This window comes from Coregonus lavaretus (genome assembly GCF_964263955.1).
Source record: "Coregonus lavaretus genome assembly, contig: HAP1_SCAFFOLD_600, whole genome shotgun sequence".
Classification (NCBI taxonomy): domain Eukaryota; kingdom Metazoa; phylum Chordata; class Actinopteri; order Salmoniformes; family Salmonidae; genus Coregonus; species Coregonus lavaretus.
This window is the reverse complement of record NW_028159712.1, coordinates 172,254-193,940: the sequence shown is the minus strand read 5'-3', so window position 1 is coordinate 193,940 and position 21,687 is coordinate 172,254. Positions and strand designations below refer to the sequence as shown.

The following is a 21,687-nucleotide window of genomic DNA, read 5'->3' as shown; positions in this document are numbered from 1 at the left end:
TGCAGCCAGGTATGAAGAGGCGAAGCAAGAGGGATAAACGGGCTCAAAATCGGTCTTCTCCAGCAGGTGGCGTTTTTTTCCTTGTTAGAGCGGCCACTAGAGTATATGGTCAATATAATGGATAATCTGTGGCGCAGCATACCATTATAGCTCAGTGAGCATACCGTGCTATAGATGGGTTGACTGACGTCAAGAAAATAATGCGCGCGCATTGATGTGGCCGGAAGCCGTCCTTTGTTATGATTCTGAACAGTCAGATATGGAGCTTGTTAGACATTGCAGCCGACAGTGCAGGCGACTGCCGACTGACTGAACTACAAATCACCTTCAATCATAAATAACTACTCATTGTTATTTGTAGATCAGTCAGTCACAATGTACCCATTATGGTTTTGATCCTCTCCAACACAGCCATGTTGTATACACCTCAGTGGTCAGACACTGTAGCTAGCAACAATGACAAGAAGCTGCCATCACACATCTATGTAGCGGTGTACTGTAACCCGCTATACTGGCTTTTCTATCTTCTCCCCCACTGACTCACACCTCATGCACCATTCTATAAAACACACATTCCTACATAAACTCCCTTGTCGATATTGCACCAAATCATTAACAATGGTACAATACAAATGGGAACATTTAGAACATTAGTCATGCTTTTCTCTGGTTTGTTGATCTTTACTAAAATACATCGTTGTAATGCAAAATGTATTATGAAGCAATCCAACAGACAGCAGATATTGACTGGTCAACACAACAGTCTCACTCACTCACATCTAGACCTACTGTACACTAGAGCTGGGACGATAAACCGAAAATTATCGACACCGACCAAACATCTCGGACATTTTGCTGATATCATTCATTACGATAAATGGGTGATTCTACGGAAATGGTGGCTTTCCTGTCCCCCGCCTTAACCCCCAGGGAAAAACACCCCAGAAATCTGATAATGACACTAAATAAAATAAAATATTGAAGTGTTTTATTGTTAATAAACATATGTAAGACAGTTATATTGCAAATTATATTTTTCATATTAGCGTAGAACACGGTCAGCACCATGAAAATGGCTTGTCCCTCGAGCCAGGAGTCATGGTTTAGTGACATATTTTGAGTCCAAATATTTTTTGCTCCAACTTTAAATGTCATAATATAACTGTTAAGGGAATTACTTAAAAAAACAAAAATATCAACTAAATATTATAAATAATTTACAGGGAATAGCTTTCATTCAATTTCATGTCACTGATGTTACCCATAATAAAAAAAAACACCACTTTGAAAAAATGCAACATTCTTGCAGGCTTCTTCCTGGGTCAAAGGTTCATTGGAGGCGGGGCTGTTTTTAAGAGCATATGGTGAGTCTTCGACTCTCTCTTCAAATGTTAGCAATATGATGATTAATTTGGTAATTTAATGCAAAGCTTTAAAATCTGTCGCTGGTGTTATACAGTTTACAGTATGGGGAAGTAATTGATCCGAATAACATTATTAAGTGATTTATTTACAATTTAGGAAGTGTGGTTTGAACTACTGTGGCCACCATTTTAGATATAACCCCTTGTCAGCAGATTCGTCACTGGTGTTACTGTTCCTGCTGGTAACACCAGTGACATGACTACTAACTTTTTTATCACCGTAAGGTTTTATACTGTATATTGTAATTTGTAACATATAATATGGCTTTCCTTTTGAAAAATATGGCAAATAAACTGCTACTGAAAAGACTCTACAGACAGCCCAGGGATGCTGACCCAGACCGCAGAGCACCCTACCTTGAGAAGAAAAAACACCAGACTTACTTAAAGGATTTAGAGAGACAAAAAAGAAAGAGTGACTGATATCACAGAAAGGGGAAAAAGACAGGAGGGAAAGCAATGGCGGGTCAGACAGAAAAACCACAGATGTTGAGAGCAGGAGAGACAGTGTTGGGGTGGAGTGGGGGTCACTAAAGAGGTCAGCTGACCTCTTGGTCCACCACTGGAAAGACATAACAGATGCAATGTCTTTCTATCAGGAGGTAAGGGACCCTGGCACTCAAATACATTTGTATTATGTCAGTGAGGAAGAGGTGGAAAGTAAGTCACAGAAGATTTCTGAGGTACCTCTGGTAACCATAAAAGGAACCATTCGAATGCACCAGGTTTTGAGTATCACGCCTGGCATCCTAAAATACAGAGACATAAGTTGTCTCTGCCAAGCAGTGCAAAGCATGTGGGATGTTATGGACCCGTGGTCCTCTGTAGCTCAGCTGGTAGAGCACGGCGCTTGTAACGCCATGGTAGTGGGTTCGATCCCCGGGACCACCCATACACAAAACAAATGTATGCACGCATGACTGTAAGTCGCTTTGGATAAAAGCGTCTGCTAAATGGCATATTATATTCTTCCAACAGTGACAGTGCCGGCTAATGGCCATGGTCTCTCAACTCCACATCAAACAGATGTAATCGACCCGGATACCCTCAGCTCCACTTCGTCCAGATGTCATCGAGGCTCACCACACTGGACAGTGGTGCATTGTGAACTACGATGAACAACCATACCCTGGCGTTATACTGGAGGTCGAAGAACATAACATCAAAGTTAAGTGCACGCACAGGAATGGAGTCAACAAGTTCTTCTGGCCAAGCCCAAGAGATGATAAACTGGGATGTTCAGATTGTGTGTCTGATGCCAAAGCCGCTGCCAGTGAACAAAAGATCAGCTCAGATTGACCACAGTATCTGGAAGTACTTGGAGGAGCACCTGAATGTGTGAAAGTGGCTACCAGAGAAGAAGAGATCAGATCAGATTGACCACAGTATCTGGAAGTACTTGGAGGAGCACCTGAATGTGTGAAAGTGGCTACCAGAGAAGAAGAGATCAGCTCAGATTGACCACAGTATCTGGAAGTACCTGGAGGAGCACCTGAATGTGTGAAAGTGGCTACCAGAGAAGAAGAGATCAGCTCAGATTGGCCACAGTATCTGGAAGTACTTGGAGGAGCACCTGAATGTGTGAAAGTGGCAGTTGTGAACTGGCTACCAGAGAAGAAGGCGTCAGTGGCTGGAAAGCAATGGAGACTGGCTCGGAGATGATAACAGATGGACGTGACACAATAACATGGCAAAGACAAACATATGGACAAACTTTTCTAAAGACAAACATCTCAAGTAAACGTGTAGCTAGTATGGGAAATAATTAGTACAGGAAAAGTGAGTACAGAAAATAGGCCTATTCTATGAACATGTTTTACTGCATACAAAATGTTTGTATCAGTGCTTTTGGGAAAACTTAGTCTTAGTTTACATTCAATGTTGTGTTTCTATAGTTCTAATAGAGATGTTATGTTTGTACGACAATGTGTTAAGGAAGACATTTTAGTCAATAGGCTTCATCTTTTGGTCTTAATCTTTGACCAATAACCCTCATTTTATTGTTCATATGAAATCAACACATTATAAAATGATTTGTAATAAAAAAAATGTTACTAAATTGATCAAATTTGTTTGAAATAACCGTATGTTATGTCATTGGTTTCACATTGTGTCACTGGGGTTACATCGTGCCACTGATGTTACTTCATGGCATATTGGTGTTCTGGCATCAGTTGCCCATTTTCATAGAACGTTTATTTGTATCTACCCAACTGCTGCTGTAAGCATTAGTAAGCATTTTAATTTTGATGACTCAACCTCAATTACTTCTGATGTTACAACATAAAACATGTGGCAGAAATATAAATGTAGCACAATAGAACTTTACACATACCGGTTTAAAGTAAATTATTTATAATCAAAACAATTTCTTCATATTAGCATTAACCTTTTCTGTCTGATTATATATGCAAATTAAATTGTGAAATTACATTCAGGAAAGCCTGAATTGTCATCTAAAATATAGGTAACACCAGTGACAAAAAGGCAGCACTTGCATTTTTTTATGTTATGTATTAAAAATATGAAAATACTTTAAGCTGGCATTTATGTTGATTTATAATGGTAAAGGATTAACTTACAACTAATGTTTTGGTTAAAAAATCTAAATTGTGTTGGCTCTTCAAAATGCACTATTTCTGTAGAATCACCCAAATAACCTACTGGAGAAATGTGAAGTTTTAAATGAAATAAGTTAGCTAATATGGGTGATTGTTCATGGGACAATTGATAGCTGCAACATTTAGTAGTAGTAGTACGGGTCAGGGCTGTCCCCGACAAAAAAATATATTGGTCAACCAATAGTCGTCTGTTCTTTCAACCAATTGATTGCTCAATGTTTAAGCTTGTATTTTTCCATATATAGACACACCATGTGTTTTAATAAGATCAACTACGTGCATTGAGCTTGTCTGATGCTTTAAGCTTATGGTTTGATGCCTCAAGAGGGCACCAGCGATCTAGATAACCAGAATAAAAAAAAAACCTGACCCAACGATTCTCCTGTTCCTGCTGGCTTTCGCAGATTCTGCCATTACTCTCCTGAAGTTGCCGGTAATAGGCTACACGAGGAGTCGGCAACCTTTCTCATGTGGAATGCCAATTTATCTTACCATTGCCACCGATCTGCGTGCCAGTTATGGTTTTCATATGCACATTTTCGTGAAACGGTTTAATTTAATTTATAATAATGTCTTCATATCTCAATCATTGTCATCTTGTTAATCAAAATTCTATCCAAATCTAAATTAAAATGATAAACCTAAAAAGTAACTTCTATTGCCATTGCCAACTATGTAAAAATAGCCTACATAAATCCTGCAGGTAGAAAATATCCTGATTTAAAAATAAATATCCTATAAATCACATTGGCTACACATGGCCTGTCTGCAACGAACTTAAAACATTGTATCAACTATTAACTTGGGTCCAGCCCAAAGCTACTCGGGACAGACACAGCTGTACGCTATTTGTGCAAGGGATAAGAAGCAGTGCTTGACTTGGGCAGGAGCTCACCGGAGCGGAGTACCGGCACCTCAAATGTTCTACTGCTTGAGCTCCTGTTCTTATAGAATATTATCTCAAAAGTATAGTGGAGCTCCTGCACCTAAATATAAAACAGTACCAGCACCCAAAATGAGTACCGGAACCTATTTCAGTCCAAGTCAAGCACTGATAAGAAGCCATTTTCCCCTGTCACGCTGAGTGGTTATCGAAAGGGAGAGAGCTGGAAAGACTTTTCAAATACATTGAGAAACTATTGTAATTGTCAATGGATGTAAAAACAGACTTTGTTTGCTTGCAGTTTGAGGTGAAGAAAACATTACTTTGAGAAGCTCCACAGGTCATTAGTGGTGGTGCGTTAAACCAATCAGAAATACTATCAGATCCCCAAATGGGCACATTTATAGGCCTACATTTGCGCACAGGCCAGGTAGCCTATTACTCAACATTGACAGGAGCGTTCCAAACAAAAGACAATGACTAAATTGACAAAACTTGTAAATGGAATGAAATAAACCAAAAATTGTTTCTCACAAGTGTAGCATAGGTTGTGCACTCTGCAAACAATGTCTCCACTCAGACAATGAGAACAGGAAGACTGGAATAATAATATTGAATGCGTTAAAATAAATGACCGTAACCAAAGTAACAAACATTGTAGATTAGAAATTATAGGAATTAACGGTAAACGTACTACTGGTGATTATATGTAATGGGGAATTGATATACACTAACAATTAAACGCAAACAATTCATACAATGAAGTTATGAAACAATGAATGTGTACAAATTGGATGGAGAGCGAACCGAGCATAAATTGGCTTTTAGTCTAAGCCTCCGCAGTGGATTAGTTCACTGAGATGGGTGCAAAAAATATATATGTATGTTACTGCTCGACTAAAACAATCTCGGTCCACCAATAGCCTAACGACCAAACAATCGACCAGTCGACTAATTGGGGTCAGCCCTACTAAGGGTCATCTACAAAAATAACTGGTGCACATGAATAAACATCTTTCAATTTATCATGATAATTCAGCCAATTAGTGTGATATGGATTTTTTTCCCCATTTCGCCCATCTCTACTGTACACCCTTCACCTTTCACCCTTCACCCCAATACACAAACTACATAGACACAGATACACATGTAATTTAATTTAAACACTCATAAAGGTGTGCACATAAACAAAATCAATACAAGTACTCCCTTTCCATCAAGTTTATGTTAAACAAATCATGAAAATGTTAACTAAATACCTGATTCTGCCTGTACTACAACTGGAGACGTGTGCTGGCTAGTGTCAGTGATGGAGAAGCAATAAATAATGGATTCTGCTACTAGGGTCAGTACGGTCTCAGAGCGTGCATCCGTCCGTCCTCCAGTGTGTCGTCATCTTGTTGAGTAGAGGATGAACAGGCTGTATGGCAACACAAGGCTAGCAAGCACCTTGGTCTTTATCTTGACTGGTAGTTAATGGGTTATATATTAGTCCTTACAACAGACTAGGCACAGTCACGGAGTTTGTTCAGACACAATAATGATTATAACTATTTTTGGTAAGACACATTTGTGATTTCTCCCTTATCTCTCCATCTCTCTCTGTCTGCTAGTTGGATGGGACAGACTGAAAGCCCATTGCTTTGCCTTTAGCGGGGCACAGAGACTACACCGATACTTTGGTCGCATTAAAAACAAATGATCAAACGTGTTTGCTAACAGCATGAGACTTTTCAGTCCTCAGACTCTTTCAGCTCCCTGAGGCATTCACTAAGGTTGTCCTGTCTCTCTTGCCCTGCACTGCCCTTCCTCTTGGTCAGCAGCCTGACCACGTCCTCCAGACCTTTCAGCGGAGGGGCGTTATGGGGGAACAGCATCCCTCGGAGCAGACCGTCATTGAGCGTCATGGACAGGCCGCACAGGAAGCGCAGGAACAGGTCGTACTGGCCGACAGGAGCGCTGAGGTAACGGTCAATGGCTTTGCGGTACAAGTCCACCAGAGAGTGCTCCTTGAACAGCTTGGGGACGCGGTAGGACTGGTCTAGAACGTTCCGCTCCTCCAGGCGGAAGGTGAGCCATACATAATGTGCAGCCATGAACTCCTGATGATAAGAACAACATATTCATTACGAATAATAATACCTCTGTCAATCTCAATAACAATACCTAAAATCAAGAGAAGTAAAGTCATGTGACAGGAAGTCCAACCCACCAGGAAGCTCAGGTGTGTGAAGCAGAAGACCCGCTTGTCTTTGGGATTTGCCCTGGGCAGCTCAGTGCACAGGCCCGAAAAACAGGCCACCTCGCTCACCAGCAGTCTGTACTCGTTCAGGTCCTCTTCATAGAACACCGAGCGGTTATTATCCAACAGCTTCAGAGCCAGGTGACCCAGCTTCAACATGAACACTTGGTCCGTTTCCGTCCATTTCTGATTATAGGAATAATACAGTAATAATACGTATTTATTTATTTCAGGTTCAAAAGATACCTTACACAATAAACACAATAACAGCACCACCAGCGGACAACCTACACCAATGTCATATCTGACATCATAATGTGGGGAAGACGCTAAACAAAATCAAACTCTCCTGGGACCAGAACCTGAGACTTTCTAGAGATGTTTAGCATCGAAAAAAGAAAATACCAGACTCAGTCTTTATACTGTACATAAGACCTAGTAATAATAATAATAATAATAATAATAATAATATGCCATTTCGCAGACGCTTTTATCCAAAGCAATTTACAGTCATGCGTGCATACATTTTTGTGTATGGGTGGTCCCGGGGATCGAACCCACTACCTTGGCGTTACAAGCGCCGTGCTCTACCAGCTGAGCTACAGAGGACCACCTAGTACACAACTAGCAGGTAAGATGCGTGAACCAACATTAGGGAGGAGATCCTCTGTAGCTCAGCTGGCAGAGCATGGTGCTTGCAACGCCGGGATAGTGGGTATCCATACATAAAATATATGCACATGTGACTAAATTGCTTTGGATGAAATCATCTGCCAAAATACTTTTCCACATTGTTACAGCCTTATTCTAAAATTGATTAAATTTGTTTTTTTCCTCATCAATCTACACACAATACCCCATAATGACAAAAGGTAAAACAGGTTTTTAGAATATTTTACTAATTTATTAAAAATAAAAAACTGAAATCACATTTACATAAGTATTCAGACCCTTTACTCAGTACTTTGTTGAAGCACCTTTTGCAGTGATTACAGCCTCGAGTCTTCTTGGGTATGTTACAAGCTTGGCACACCTGTATTTGGGGAGTTTCTCCCATTCTTCTCTGCATATCCTCTCAAGCTCTGGCAGGTTGGATGGGGAGTGTCGCTGCACAGCTATTTTCAGGTCTCTCCAGAGATGTTCAATCTGGTTCAAGTCTGGGCTCTGGGCCACTCAAGGACATTCAGAGACTTGTCCCGAAGCCTCTCCTGCGTTTTCTTGGCTTAGGGTCATTGTCCTGTTGGAAGGTGAACCTTTGCCCAAGTCTGAGGCCCTGAGAGCTCTGGAGCAGGTTATCATCAAGGATATTTCTGTACTTTGCTCCGTTCATCTTTACCTCGATCCTGACTAGTCTTGCAGTCCCTACCGCTGAAAAACATCCCCACAGCATGATGCTGCCACCACGCTTCACCGTAGGGATGGTGCCAGGTTTCCTCCAGACGTGACGCTTGGCATTCAGGCCAATGAGTTCAATCTTGGTTTCATCAGACCAGAGAATGTTGTTTCTCATGGTCTGAGAGTCTTTCGGTGCCTTTTGGTAAACTCCAAGCGGGCTGTCATGTGCTTTTTTACTGAGGAGTGGCTTCCGTCTTGCCACTCTACCATAAAGGCCTGATTGGTGGAGTGCTGCAGAGATGGTTGTCCTTCTGGAAGGTTCTCCCATCTCAACAGAGGAACTCTAGTGCTCTGTCAGAGTGACCATCGGATTCTTGGTCACCTCCCTGACCAAGGCCCTTCTCCCCCGATTGCTCAGTTTGGCCGGGCGGCCAGCTCTAGGATGAGTCTTGGTGGTTCCAAACTTCTTCAATTTAAGAGTGATGGAGGCCACTGTGTTCTTGGGGACCTTCAATGCTGCAGAAATGTTTTGGTACCCTTCCTCAGATCTGTGCCTCGACACAATCCTGTCTCGGAGCTCTACGGAAAATTCCTTCAACCTCATGGCTTGGTTTTTGCACTAACATGCACTGTCAACTGTGGGACCTTATATAGACAGGTGTGTCTTTCCAAATCATGTCCAATCAATTGAATTTACCACAGGTGGACTCCAATCAAGTTGTAGAAACATCAAGGATGATCAATGGAAACAGGATGCACCTCAGCTCAATTTTGTGTCTCATAGCAAAGGGTCTGAATACTTATGTAAATAAGATATCTGTTATTTATTTGTAATAAATTAATAAGAATTTCTAAACCTCTTTTGGCTTTGTCATTATGGGGTATTGTGTGTAGATTGATAATTTTTTCATCCATTTTAGAATAACGTAACAAAATGTGGAAAAAGTCGAGGTCTGAATACTTTCCGAAGGCACTGTTTATATTATATATTAGGAGGGTGGATCAGACCTGTGAGTTGGGGTTTTGCCCATAGTATTTCTCCAGCTTGCGGTTGTTCTGGATGATCATGTAGTGGATGAAGAAGGACGTTATCTTGGGGGGCTCATCTCCGTAGTTGTCATGGTTACGGAAACCCCTCTCATACACCATGGCAACCATCCAGCAGCAGAAGGGAATGTGACACAGGGTGTAGATGGTGGGGGAGTTCTTGGTGTGTCTGAGGATCTTATCAGCCAGAGACTTGTCTGAGTAACGCATGGTCAGATAGTCATCCTTCTGCTCGTCACTGTAACACAATAAAAAGACTAACTAATAACAGCAATAAAATAGTCAACGGTTAGCATTTTATATCGAAGTGTTTCATTTTACTCACCCTCAGTGCTTGACATTGTGTTGCAACAACTCATAGGATGTTAGAGGGGGTTAGTTACTCAATAAAACAAAACACTATCCTAACACCCAATCCCCACACCCCCCTCTAAACACCACACACACCTGTAGCCCTGTATCTCAGCGACACGGTGGATGTACTCAGGAGGTATCTGTGTGGTAGCTGCACGTCTCCCAGTCAGCCACAAGAGGGCGTGGGGCAGCAGAGCGCCTCGGATCAGATTCACCAACAGAGAGTCCAGGGGAAGAACAGCCTTAATGTCAGTCACAACAGGAGTGTTCTGGAGGAGAGTGGGGAGAAGGAGAGATCTCTTTATAGGTACTGTACAGAGCGGTTCCATAGCCAAACACCTCATTTCAGCCCTGTGTGAGTGTGTGTGAGCAGCCCTGTGTGAGTGTGTACCTTGAAGTCGAGATTTCCTTTGTAAATGTCAATCCCGTCCATGACAAACAGCACCTTGCAGTCTGGCTGCTCCAGAAAGTCCATGGAGCGTGTCTCATTGTGGTATGTCTGCAGCAGCTCCAACATACTGATGTTCTTCTTCTCAACTCTGTTCCGCTCCCTCAGAGACTGCATCTCCCGGAATGGAAACGGGAACACAAACTGAATGTCGAAATTAGCCCGTTCCTCTGCCCAATCCAGCATGAACTTCTGGACCGCCACAGAGTTTCCGATTCCGGGCACCCCCGTGGTCAGAACGCACCGCACTGGAGACCCATTAATTGACCGGAGACGGAATATGTTATTCCCACCAATCATGCTGTCTGGGGAGGCGACCTGGGGAGGTTTGGGGGGATCGGACCGGATCCCGTGCAGGGGGTTGACCCCGCCGTGACCTTGGGTGGAGATTTGGGGTTCAACGTAGACGTACTTCAGGTACAGATGCTGGCCCGCCCGGGGAACACCCTCAAAGATACAGTTGTGTCTCCGGATCAGACCACACTTCAACTCATACTGGATCACAGCTAAAGAAAGGGAGACAGAGAGAGGGATGGAAGAGGGGGAGACAGAGAGGGGGATGGAAGAGGGGGAGACAGAGAGAGGGATGGAAGAGGGGGAGACAGAGAGGGGGATGGAAGAGGGGGAGACAGAGAGGGGGATGGAAGAGGGGGAGACAGAGAGAGGGATGGAAGAGGAGGAGACAGAGAGAGGGATGGAAGAGGGGGAGACAGAGAGAGGGATGGAAGAGGAGGAGACAGAGAGAGGGATGGAAGAGGGGGAGACAGAGAGGGGGATGGAAGAGGGGGAGACAGAGAGAGGGATGGAAGAGGGGGAGACAGAGAGAGGGATGGAAGAGGGGGAGACAGAGAGAGGGATGGAAGAGGGGGAGACAGAGAGGGGGATGGAAGAGGGGGAGACAGAGAGAGGGATGGAAGAGGGGGAGACAGAGAGAGGGATGGAAGAGGGGGAGACAGAGAGGGGGATGGAAGAGGGGGAGACAGAGACATAAATAGAGAGATTGGGTGGAGGGAGTAGAGACAGAGACATAAATAGAGAGATTGGGTGGAGGGAGTGGAGACAGAGACATAAATAGAGAGATTGGGTGGAGGGAGTGGAGACAGAGACATAAATAGAGAGATTGGGTGGAGGGAGTGGAGACAGAGACATAAATAGAGAGATTGGGTGGAGGGAGTTGAGACAGAGACATAAATAGAGAGATTGGGTGGAGGGAGTGGAGACAGAGACATAAATAGAGAGATTGGGTGGAGGGAGTGAGAGAACAGTCTGACTGATTAAGTACAGATACCTCCCCAGTCTCGTCTGCTGCAGACCTGGGTTCAAATACTATCTCAGGTACAGTGCATTCGGAAAGTATTCAGACCCTTTGACTTTTTCCACATATTTGTGATGTTAGCCTTATTTTAAAATTGATTAAATAAAACCAAATCCTCATCTACACACATAATGACAAAGCGAAAACAGGTTTTTAGAAAGTTTTGCAAATTTAGAAAAAATAAAACATACCTTAAGTATTCAGACCCTTTGCTTGCTATGAGACTCGAAATTGACCTCAGGTGCATCCTGTTACCATTGATCATCCTTGAGATGTTTCTACAACTTGATTGGAGTCCACCTGTGGTAAATTCAATTGATTGGACATGATTTGGAAAGGCACTCACCTGTCTATATAAGGTCCCACAGTTGACAATGCATATCAGAGCAAAAACCAAGCCATGAGGCCCAAGGAATTGACCGTAGAGCTCTAAGACAGGATTGTGTCGAGGCACAGATCTGAGGAAGGGTACCAAAACATTTCTGCAGCATTGAAGGTCCCCAACAACACAGTGGCCTCCATCATTCTTAAATGGAAGAAGTTTGGAACCACCAAGACTCATCCTAGAGCTGGCCGCCCGGCCAAACTGAGCAATCGGGGGAGAAGGGCCTTGGTCAGGGAGGTGACCAAGAACCTGATGGTCACTCTGACAGAGCTCCAGAGTTCCTCTGTGGAGATGGGAGAACCTTCCAGAAGGACAACCCTCTCTGCAGCACTCCACCAATCAGGCCTTTATGATAGAGTGGCCAGACTTGGAGTTTGCCAAAACGTACATAAGGACTCTCAGACCATGAGAAACAAGATTCTCTGGTCTGATGAAACCAAGATTGAACTCTTTGGCCTGAATGACAAGCATCATGTCTGGCACCATCCCTACGGTGAAGCATGGGGGTGGGCGGCATCATGCTGTGGGGATATTTTTCAGCGGCAGGGACTGTGAGACTAGTCAGGATTGAGGGAAAGATGAACAGAGCAAAGTACAGAGAGATCCTTGATGAAAACCTGCTCCAGAGCGCTCAGGACCTCAGACTGGGGCGAAGGTTCACCTTCCAACATGACAACGACCCTAAGCACACAGCCAAGACAATGCAGGAGTGGCTTCGGGACAAGTCTCTGAATGTCCTTGAGTGGCCCAGCCAGAGCCCGGACTTGAACCTGATCAAACATCTCTGGAGAGACGTGAAAATAGCTGTGCAGCGACGCTCCCCATCCAACCAGACAGAGCTTGAGGTTCTGAAGAGAAGAATGGGAGAAGCTCCCCAAATACAGGTGTGCCAAGCTTGTAGCGTCATACCCAAGAAGACTCGAGGCTGTAATCGTTGCCAAAGGTGCTTCAACAAAGTACTGGATAAAGGGTCTGAATACTTATGTACATTTGATAGTTTTTTTTAATTTGTAATACATTTGCAAAAATTAATAAAAACCTGTTTTTGCTTTGTCATTATGGGGTATTGTGTGTAGACGGAGGGAAAAAATACAATGTCATCCATTTTAGAATAATAATTCCACAAAATGTGGAAAAAGTCAAGGGGTTTGAAAACTTTCCGAATGCACTGTTTTTCAATTACTTTTCAATACATTTCGAAACAAGTATTCCGATAACCTTTATTTGAAGAAAAACAACAAGTAGTTGAAAGTATTTGGAAATAAACTTGGAAAGTATTTGAAAATACTCAAATACACTGACTCAAATACACTCCCATGCATTCAACCCAGGTATTTGAAAAAAGTATTTGAAATAAGTCTTAAATACTTTCAAATACAATTGTCAACTTTAAAAAAAAAATAACCATTCAAATAATAAAATAAAAGTACTTGTTTTGTGCTGTGTATTTGAAATACTCAAATGCACAGAAAAAAAGTATGTACTTTTCTTGAACATTGATGGCCTGATAGGTTTGCGGGGATAGGATCTATGTGAACTTTCCTCCACATCTACAGTTGAAGTCGGAAGTTTACATACACTTAGGTTGGAGTCATTAAAACTCATTTTTCAACCACTCCACAAATGTCTTGTTAACAAACTATAGTTTTGGCAAGTCGGTTAGGACATCTACTTTGTGCATGACAAGTAATTTTTCCAACAATTGTTTACAGACAGATTATTTTACTTATAATTCACTGTATCAAAATTCCAGTGGGTCAGAAGTTTACATACACTAAGTTGACTGTGCCTTTAAACAGCTTGGAAAATTCCAGAAAATGATGTTATGGCTTTAAAAGCTTCTGATAGGCTAATTGACATCATTTAAGTCAATTGGAGGTGTACCTGTGGATGTATTTCAAGGCCTACCTTCAAACTCAGTGCCTCTTTGCTTGACATCATGGGAAAATCAAAAGAAATCAGCCAATAATAATATAATGATAATATGCCATTTAGCAGACGCTTTTATCCAAAGCGACTTACAGTCATGTGTGCATACATTTTTACGTATGGGTGGTCCCGGGGATCGAACCCACTACCCTGGCGTTACAAGCGCCATGCTCTACCGATTGAGCTACAGAGGACCACAGGAAAAAAAAGACCTTGGAAAAAAAATCTGGTTCATCATTGGGAGCAATTTCCAAATGCCTGAAGGTACCACGTTCATCTGTACAAATAATAGTACGCAAGTATAAACACCATGGGACCACGCAGCCGTCATACCGCTCAGGAAGGAGACACGTTCTGTCACCTAGAGATGAACGTACTTTGGTGCGAAAAGTGCAAATCAATCCCAAAACAACAGCAAAGGACCTTGTGAAGATGCTGGAGGAAACAGGTACAAAAGTATCTATATCCACAGTAAAACAAGTCCTATATCGACATAACCTGAAAGGCCGCTCAGCAAGGAAGAAGCCACTGCTCCAAAACCTCTGTTAAAAAACAAAGACTACGGTTTGCAACTGCACATGGGGACAAAGATTGTACTTTTTGGAGAAATGTCCTCTGGTCTGATGAAACAAAAATAGAACTGTTGGACCATAATGACCATCGTTATGTTTGGAGGAAAAAGGGGGTCCCTTGGAAGCTGAACAACACCATCCCAACCGTGAAGCACGGGGGTGGCAGCATCATGCTGTGGGGGTGCTTTGCTGCAGGAGGGACTGGTGCACTTCACACAATAGATGGCATCATGAGGAAGGAAAATTATGTGGATATGTTGAAGCAACATCTCAAGACATCAGTCAGGAAGTTAAAGCTTGGTCGCAAATGGGTCTTCCAAATGGACAATGACCCCAAGCATACTTCCAAACTTGTGGCAAAATGGCTTAAGGACAACAAAGTCAAGGTATTGGAGTGGCCATCACAAAGCCCTGACCTCAATCCTATAGAACATTTGTGGGCAGAACTGAAAAAGTGTGTGTGCGCATGGAGGCCTACAAACCTGACTCAGTTACACCAACTCTGTCAGGAGGAATGGGCCAAAATTCACCCAACTTATTGTGGGAAGCTTGGGTCAAACGTTTCGGGTAGCCTTCCACAAGTTAAACAATTTAAAGGCAATGCTACCAAATACTAATTGAGTGTATGTAAACTTCTGACCCACTTGGAATGTGATGAAAGAAATAAAAGCTGAAATAAATCATTCTCTCTACTATTATTCTGACATTTCACATTCTAAAAATAAAATGGTGATCCTAACTGACCTAAGACATGGAATTTTTACTAGGATTAAATGTCAGGAATTGTGAAAAACTGAGTTTAAATGTATTTGGCTAAGGTGTATGTAAACTTCAACTGTAAATGTGATGAGTTTGCAGCATATTTCAGAGATAAGATGGCAAACATTAGGCTGGGTATCAGTCAAGCAAGACCTGATGAGAAGTTTGATATGTGCCATAGCCTACCACGCAAAGGCACTATGGAGTTATTTTCCTTGGTTGACACAGTCATGCTCAGGAAAGTGATATCACAATATAAGACTTCTACCTGCCTTCTCGATCCTATCCTATTGCATATCTGAAGAACTGCAAGCTATTGTTAATCACTCCCTGTTCACAGGCACTTTCCCCACTGCACTAAACACTGCTATGGTGAAACCCCTTCTGAAGAAAAGTCATCTAGATTCTTCAGCCAATAATCCAACCTTCCATTGTTAAGCAAAATTCTGGAGAAATTGGTTTTCAAACAGCTCAATTATTTTTCTAAGTGCCAACTGTGTTTTCGTGCCCACCACAGCACAGAGACAGCCTTAGTTAAAGTGGTAAATGATCTTAGAGCCAACACAGATGCCAAACAGCTCTCTGTCCTTGTACTCTTGGATTTAAGTGCTGCATTCAACACTGTTGACCATGATGTCCTTCTGGACAGACTGGAGAGGTGGGTTGGCCTCTTCGGTCCAGTTCTAAATTGGTTTAGGACCTATTTAACCTGTTGAGAATTTGTCACAATTGGTGAACATAACTCAGAAAATACATATTACATGTGGCATTCCACAAGGTTCGATTTTGGGTCTGGTACTGTTCAGTTAATATATGTTACCCCTTGGCACATTTTAATTCACAGGCAATAAAGACAAAACACCAGGTAAAAAACCTAGGTGTCATTTTAGATTCTGAACTCAATTTCGAATCACACATTAGGAATGTGACCAAAATAGCTTTTTACCACCTGAGGAACATTGCCATGGTGCGGCCGTTTCTATCTCAGGCAGATGCAGAGAGACTCATCCATGCTTTTATTACAAGCAGACTTGACTACTGTAATGCTCTCCTGTCTGGTCTACCCAAGAAAGCCATTGGTCAACTGCAAAACATACAGAATGCTGCAGCACGGGTACTGACCAAGACTAGACAGAGAGCACACATTATACCGGTTTTAAAGTCTCTGCACTGGCTGCCTGCGAGTTTTAGAATTCATTTAAAGATGATTCTATTGGTTTTTAAATAAATCCACAATTGTGCACCCCAACACATGAGTTATGTACCCAGTAGGTCCCTCAGGTCCTCTGGCACTGGCCTTTTAAGTATCCCAAAGCCTGGGACCAAGAGGCATGGAGAGGCAGCCTTTAGTTACTATGCCCCCAGCCTCTGGAATAGTCTGCCAGAGAACCTGAGGGGGGCCGAAACTCTTGACATTTTTTAAATAGATCTTATAACACACCTTTTTAGCTTAGCTTTTCCTTAGGAAAGCATTTTAGTCATTCCGTTTTTGTTATTCTTTTGTTATTTTTATCTTATGTTTGTTGTGTAGTAAATATTGAAGTTTTTATTTATGTTCTTTCCTGTGAAGCGCACTGCGTTGCATTCATGTCTGAAATGTGCTATATAAATAAAGTTTGATTTGATTTGAAATAACAAATACACATGTAATTTAACCCAGGTGTGGTGAGTGAAAGACAGTTCTGGTTGTTACCTCTCTTGCACTTATTCTCTAGTTCCTGGGCCAGCTCGGATTTCTTCATGCTCTCCAGCATGCGGATCGCCTCCCGCAGGCCTTGCAGTTTACCTGACACATAATAATCAGCATCAAAAACCGAAAGCACTTTATAAATACATTAGACATAATGGGCCCCGTGTAGCTCAGTTGGTAGAGCATGGCGCTTGCAACGTCAGGGTTGTGGGTTCATTTCCCACGGGGGGCCAGTATGAAAAATGTATGCATTCACTAACTGTAAGTGGCTCTGGATAAGAGCGTCTGCTAAATGACTAAAATGTAAAAATGATCACCATCTCTAATGACAACCTGTTCCTGCTGTAGTTGCTTCTTTTGTAGTAAGCAGTGCACTAACATGGTGTGATTGTAGTAAGCAGTGCACTAACAGGGTGTGATTGTAGTAAGCAGTGCACTAACATGGTGTGATTGTAGTAAGCAGTGCACTAACAGGGTGTGATTGTAGTAAGCAGTGCACTAACAGGGTGTGATTGCAGTAAGGAGTGCACTAACAGGGTGTGATTGTAGTAAGCAGTGCACTAACAGGGTGTGATTGTAGTAAGCAGTGCACTAACAGGGTGTGATTGTAGTAAGCAGTGCACTAACAGGGTGTGATTGTAGTAAGCAGTGCACTAACAGGGTGTGATTGTAGTAAGCAGTGCACTAACAGGGTGTGATTGTAGTAAGCAGTGCACTAACAGGGTGTGATTGTAGTAAGCAGTGCACTAACAGGGTGTGATTGCGGTAAGCAGTGCACTAACAGGGTGTGATTGTAGTAAGCAGTGCACTAACAGGGTGTGATTGCGGTAAGCAGTGCACTAACAGGGTGCGACTGTAGTAAGCAGTGCACTAACAGGGTGTGATTGTAGTAAGCAGTGCACTAACAGGGTGTGATTGTAGTAAGCAGTGCACTAACAGGGTGTGATTGTAGTAAGCAGTGCACTAACAGGGTGTGATTGTAGTAAGCAGTGCACTAACAGGGTGTGATTGTAGTAAGCAGTGCACTAACAGGGTGTGATTGTAGTAAGCAGTGCACTAACAGGGTGTGATTGTGGTAAGCAGTGCACTAACAGGGTGTGATTGTGGTAAGCAGTGCACTAACAGGGTGTGATTGTAGTAAGCAGTGCACTAACAGGGTGTGATTGTAGTAAGCAGTGCACTAACAGGGTGTGATTGTAGTAAGCAGTGCACTAACAGGGTGTGATTGTAGTAAGCAGTGCACTAACAGGGTGTGATTGTAGTAAGCAGTGCACTAACAGGGTGTGATTGTAGTAAGCAGTGCACTAACAGGGTGTGATTATAGTAAGCAGTGCACTAACAGGGTGTGATTGTAGTAAGCAGTGCACTAACAGGGTGTGATTGTAGTAAGCAGTGCACTAACAGGGTGTGATTGTAGTAAGCAGTGCACTAACAGGGTGTGATTGTGGTAAGCAGTGCACTAACAGGGTGCGACTGTAAATTTGTGTTAGCCTTTACCGAAGCGCTCCAGCATCTTATCCACTAGGTCCAGCGTATCACCCTCCTTCAGGTCAGCCATGGTGAAGGAGGGGTGGCGCCCACACAGATACCGCTTAAACAGGTCTAACTCATGACCTTGCAGTGATGTCAGAGAACTCTGCATGGACTAGATAGAGGAAGGGGAGGAGAGAGAGTTCACATACATACTCTCATAGCAAGAGAACCACAGATCAGACACACATTCACATTTGGTGAAAACACGCTCGCACACCTTGAATATGTAAGGCAGGTCGATTTCAGGATGCAACGAGCCTGGCTGTTGCTCATCATCGCCCTCTTCCTGTGATTGGTCCTCAGGCTCGACGGGGGGCGAGGGCTCAGGGGAGTCTACCTGGATGGGGCTGCTTTCATACCTTTCTTCTTCCTCCTCCTCCTCCTCCTCCTCTACATATCTACAGACAGAGAGAAAGAGAATGTACCTGGTCAGCAACTGTGTGTGTGTGTGTGTGTGTGTGTGTGTGTGTGTGTGTGTGTGTGTGTGTGTTACCTCTCTGAGACAAAGACTCCCTCTCCGGGCTGCTTGCTGACAGACTGCTGCTGTGTGATCTCAGTGAAGACTGTCTCTGTATCCACGTTGGGGAACAGCTGGACCCTGGAGGAACAAGAGCGCATTAGCACAACCTCAACGTCAGGACAACGTCAGGACAGGAGAACGGATGGAAGGAGGATTTGTCAAACCTTTCAAATTAACTTAATAGATTAGGGAAACCAACCAGGAAACAATCTGATAGTGTTATGTGGTCACAGTATGTGTGTAATACCCAGTGACAGCATACAGTGCCTTCCAAAAGTATTCTTACCCCTTGACTTATTAAATTGATTTCTCACCCATCTACACACAACACCCCATAACGACAAAGTAAACAAAAAATGCACATTTATTCAAAATGAAATACAGAAATACCACATTTATAAACAGTAGTATAGTATAGTATTCACACCCCAAGTCAATACATGTTACAATCACCTTTGTCAGCCACTACAGCTGCGAGTCGTTCTGGGTAAGTCTCGAAGAGCTTTCCACACCTGGACTGTACAATATTTGCACATATTATTTAAAAAATTCTTCATGCTCTCAAGTTGGTTGTTGATCATTGCTAGACAACAATTTTCAAGTCTTGCCATAGATTTTCAAGCCGATTTAAGTCAAAACTGTAACTAGGCCACTCAGGAACATTGAATGTCGTCTTGGTAAGCAACTCCAGTGTATACAGTAGTTGACCTTGTGTTTTAGGTTACTGTCCTGCTGAAAGGTGAATTTGTCTACCAGTATCTGCTGGAAAGCAGACTGAACCAGATTTTCCTCTAAGATTATGCCTGTGCTTAGCTCTATTCCGTTTCTTTTTATCCCCCAAAAAAAACTCCCTAGTCCTTGCCGATGACAAGCATACCATAACATGAATGAGTGTGAATACTTTCTGAAGGCACTGTAGGTGGTCAGTCAGGTTTGACAGGCAAGCTGTGTGTGTGTGTGTACCCTGTATGTGTAGTGAAGGTAGGTAGTTCCGGTTTGCCAGACGAGCTCTGAGCCTCTGTGATGTTCTCGTCCTCTTCCTCCTCTTCATCACTCTTCATGGATCCATAGCTAGAGGGAGGTCTCTCCTGATTCCGGCTCCCCTGTTGGATTCTGACAACAACATCCCAGGAAATAAAACCTAGTAACATTTTCCTAAACGTGTATTACTAATTGTGTAGGCTGTGTTTGGTGTCCCAAAATATCTTTGGGACCTGGAAAGGTGCTATTCAAAACACCATCAGTTATGATAAAAGTCTGCTAACAGCCCTTGGCTGTAACAACTCCATTAAAAACATAAATTGAGATGACAGAGAAGGGAATATAGCTCCAATGACTCATATAGTATTGGTCCAACAACATGGTAACACACTTACGCATATTCAACTGACGTTAATCGTTCAAACACTCTTTCCAAAGGTTTAACAGACAGTGGTACCGGTCCACTCACCTCTCCACTTCTGAATCCGAGTCCATTTCTGTTCCACCGACAGGCTCAAATCCCAAATCTCCTGTGTAGGGGGAGAGATTATTCTGGTGCCGTCGGTAAAATTGATGAAGTAGCAGGGGGTTGAAAGAAGCCCTACTACGGCCTGGTGCTAACGTCTGTGTTGCATTAGCTACATACCAAGCAAGTTGTGACACTGGCCTGTCGACTTCCTATACAGAATGTAAACAATGCCTTCAACACCTATTGGGTGCGCATTTGAAAATTATACCAAACTATACAGTCAAGTACATTTAGAAAGTTATCATACCCTACTCACTCACAACACTACTAACTTACCAACTCTCTTACTTCCCACCTTTCAAAATGTCGGACATCACTTTCGTTTTCAATTTAAAGAGGATACGATTTCTAAACCCAGACGCGCAACATCGCGAGACTTCCTGGAACGCTTGCGAAGCAGATCAAACAGACTAGGCCGGGGTTTGGTGCCGCGTTCAAGTGCTAATCGGAACTTGTAAACTCAAACATTTACGACTTGTTGATTCTTTAAACGCGTCACGTATGGCTACAACAAATTAGCAAGTCGGACATTTCTGAGTTTCCTATTTCCGACTAATACTTGAACAAGGCAAAAGAGCAGATCAATTTTGACAAGACGTTGAACAACGTTGGTCACCGCTTTTCAAAGTGTGTTGCATTATGGCTATAAAATTGTCGGACTTGCAACTACACTGAACAAAAATATAAACGCAACATGTAAAGTGTTGGTCACATGTTTCATGAGCTGAAATAAAAGATCCATATGCACAAAAAGCTTATTTCTCTCAAACGTTGTGCACAAATCTGTGTACATCCCTGTTAGTCAGCATTTCCTCTTTGCCAAGACAATCCATCCACCTGACAGGTGTGGCATATCAAGAAGCTGATTAAACAACATGATCTTTAAACAGGTGTATCTTGTGCTGGGGGGAATAAAAGGCCAGTTTAAATGTGCAGTTTTGTCACACAACACAGTGCCACAGGGAGTGTGCAATTGGCATGCTGACTGCAGGAATGTCCTCCAGAGCTGTTGCCAGAGAATGTAATGTTAATTTCTCTACCATAAGCCGCCTCCAACGTTGTTTTAGAGAATTTGGCAGTATATCCAACCGGCCTCACAACCGCAGACCACGTGTAACCA

At 42.8% G+C, this 21,687-nt stretch overlaps 1 protein-coding gene across 3 annotated transcripts; it reads right to left on the bottom strand.

Moving 5' to 3' along the window:
- Window positions 1-6,134: 6,134 nt before the first annotated feature.
- nlrc3l (NLR family, CARD domain containing 3-like) lies at window positions 6,135-20,902 on the bottom strand. Of its 3 annotated transcripts, none has more exons than XM_084196887.1 (12): window positions 20,863-20,902; window positions 20,508-20,568; window positions 20,021-20,170; window positions 19,031-19,135; window positions 18,755-18,935; window positions 18,502-18,649; window positions 17,008-17,100; window positions 10,298-10,860; window positions 10,000-10,175; window positions 9,514-9,790; window positions 7,141-7,356; window positions 6,135-7,030 (listed from the first exon to the last, which is right to left on the bottom strand). In XM_084196887.1, exons 1-12 carry the CDS (start codon window positions 20,879-20,881, stop codon window positions 6,662-6,664), a joined length of 2,358 nt encoding a protein of 785 aa, XP_084053013.1. In that variant the 5' UTR covers window positions 20,882-20,902; the 3' UTR covers window positions 6,135-6,661. The 3 variants fall into 3 exon arrangements, with proteins under 3 accessions (XP_084053013.1, XP_084053014.1, XP_084053015.1); XM_084196888.1 differs by having other exon boundaries at window positions 20,844-20,893; XM_084196889.1 differs by having other exon boundaries at window positions 20,685-20,871.
- Window positions 20,903-21,687: the final 785 nt, after the last annotated feature.

Coding starts and splice junctions, on each gene's coding strand:
- nlrc3l (XM_084196887.1), bottom strand. Junction 18,650..18,754: donor ACCTGCCTTACATATTCAAG/GTGTGCGAGCGT, acceptor TCCTCTATCTAG/TCCATGCAGAGTTCTCTGAC. Junction 10,176..10,297: donor AAGGAAATCTCGACTTCAAG/GTACACACTCAC, acceptor ACTCTCCTCCAG/AACACTCCTGTTGTGACTGA.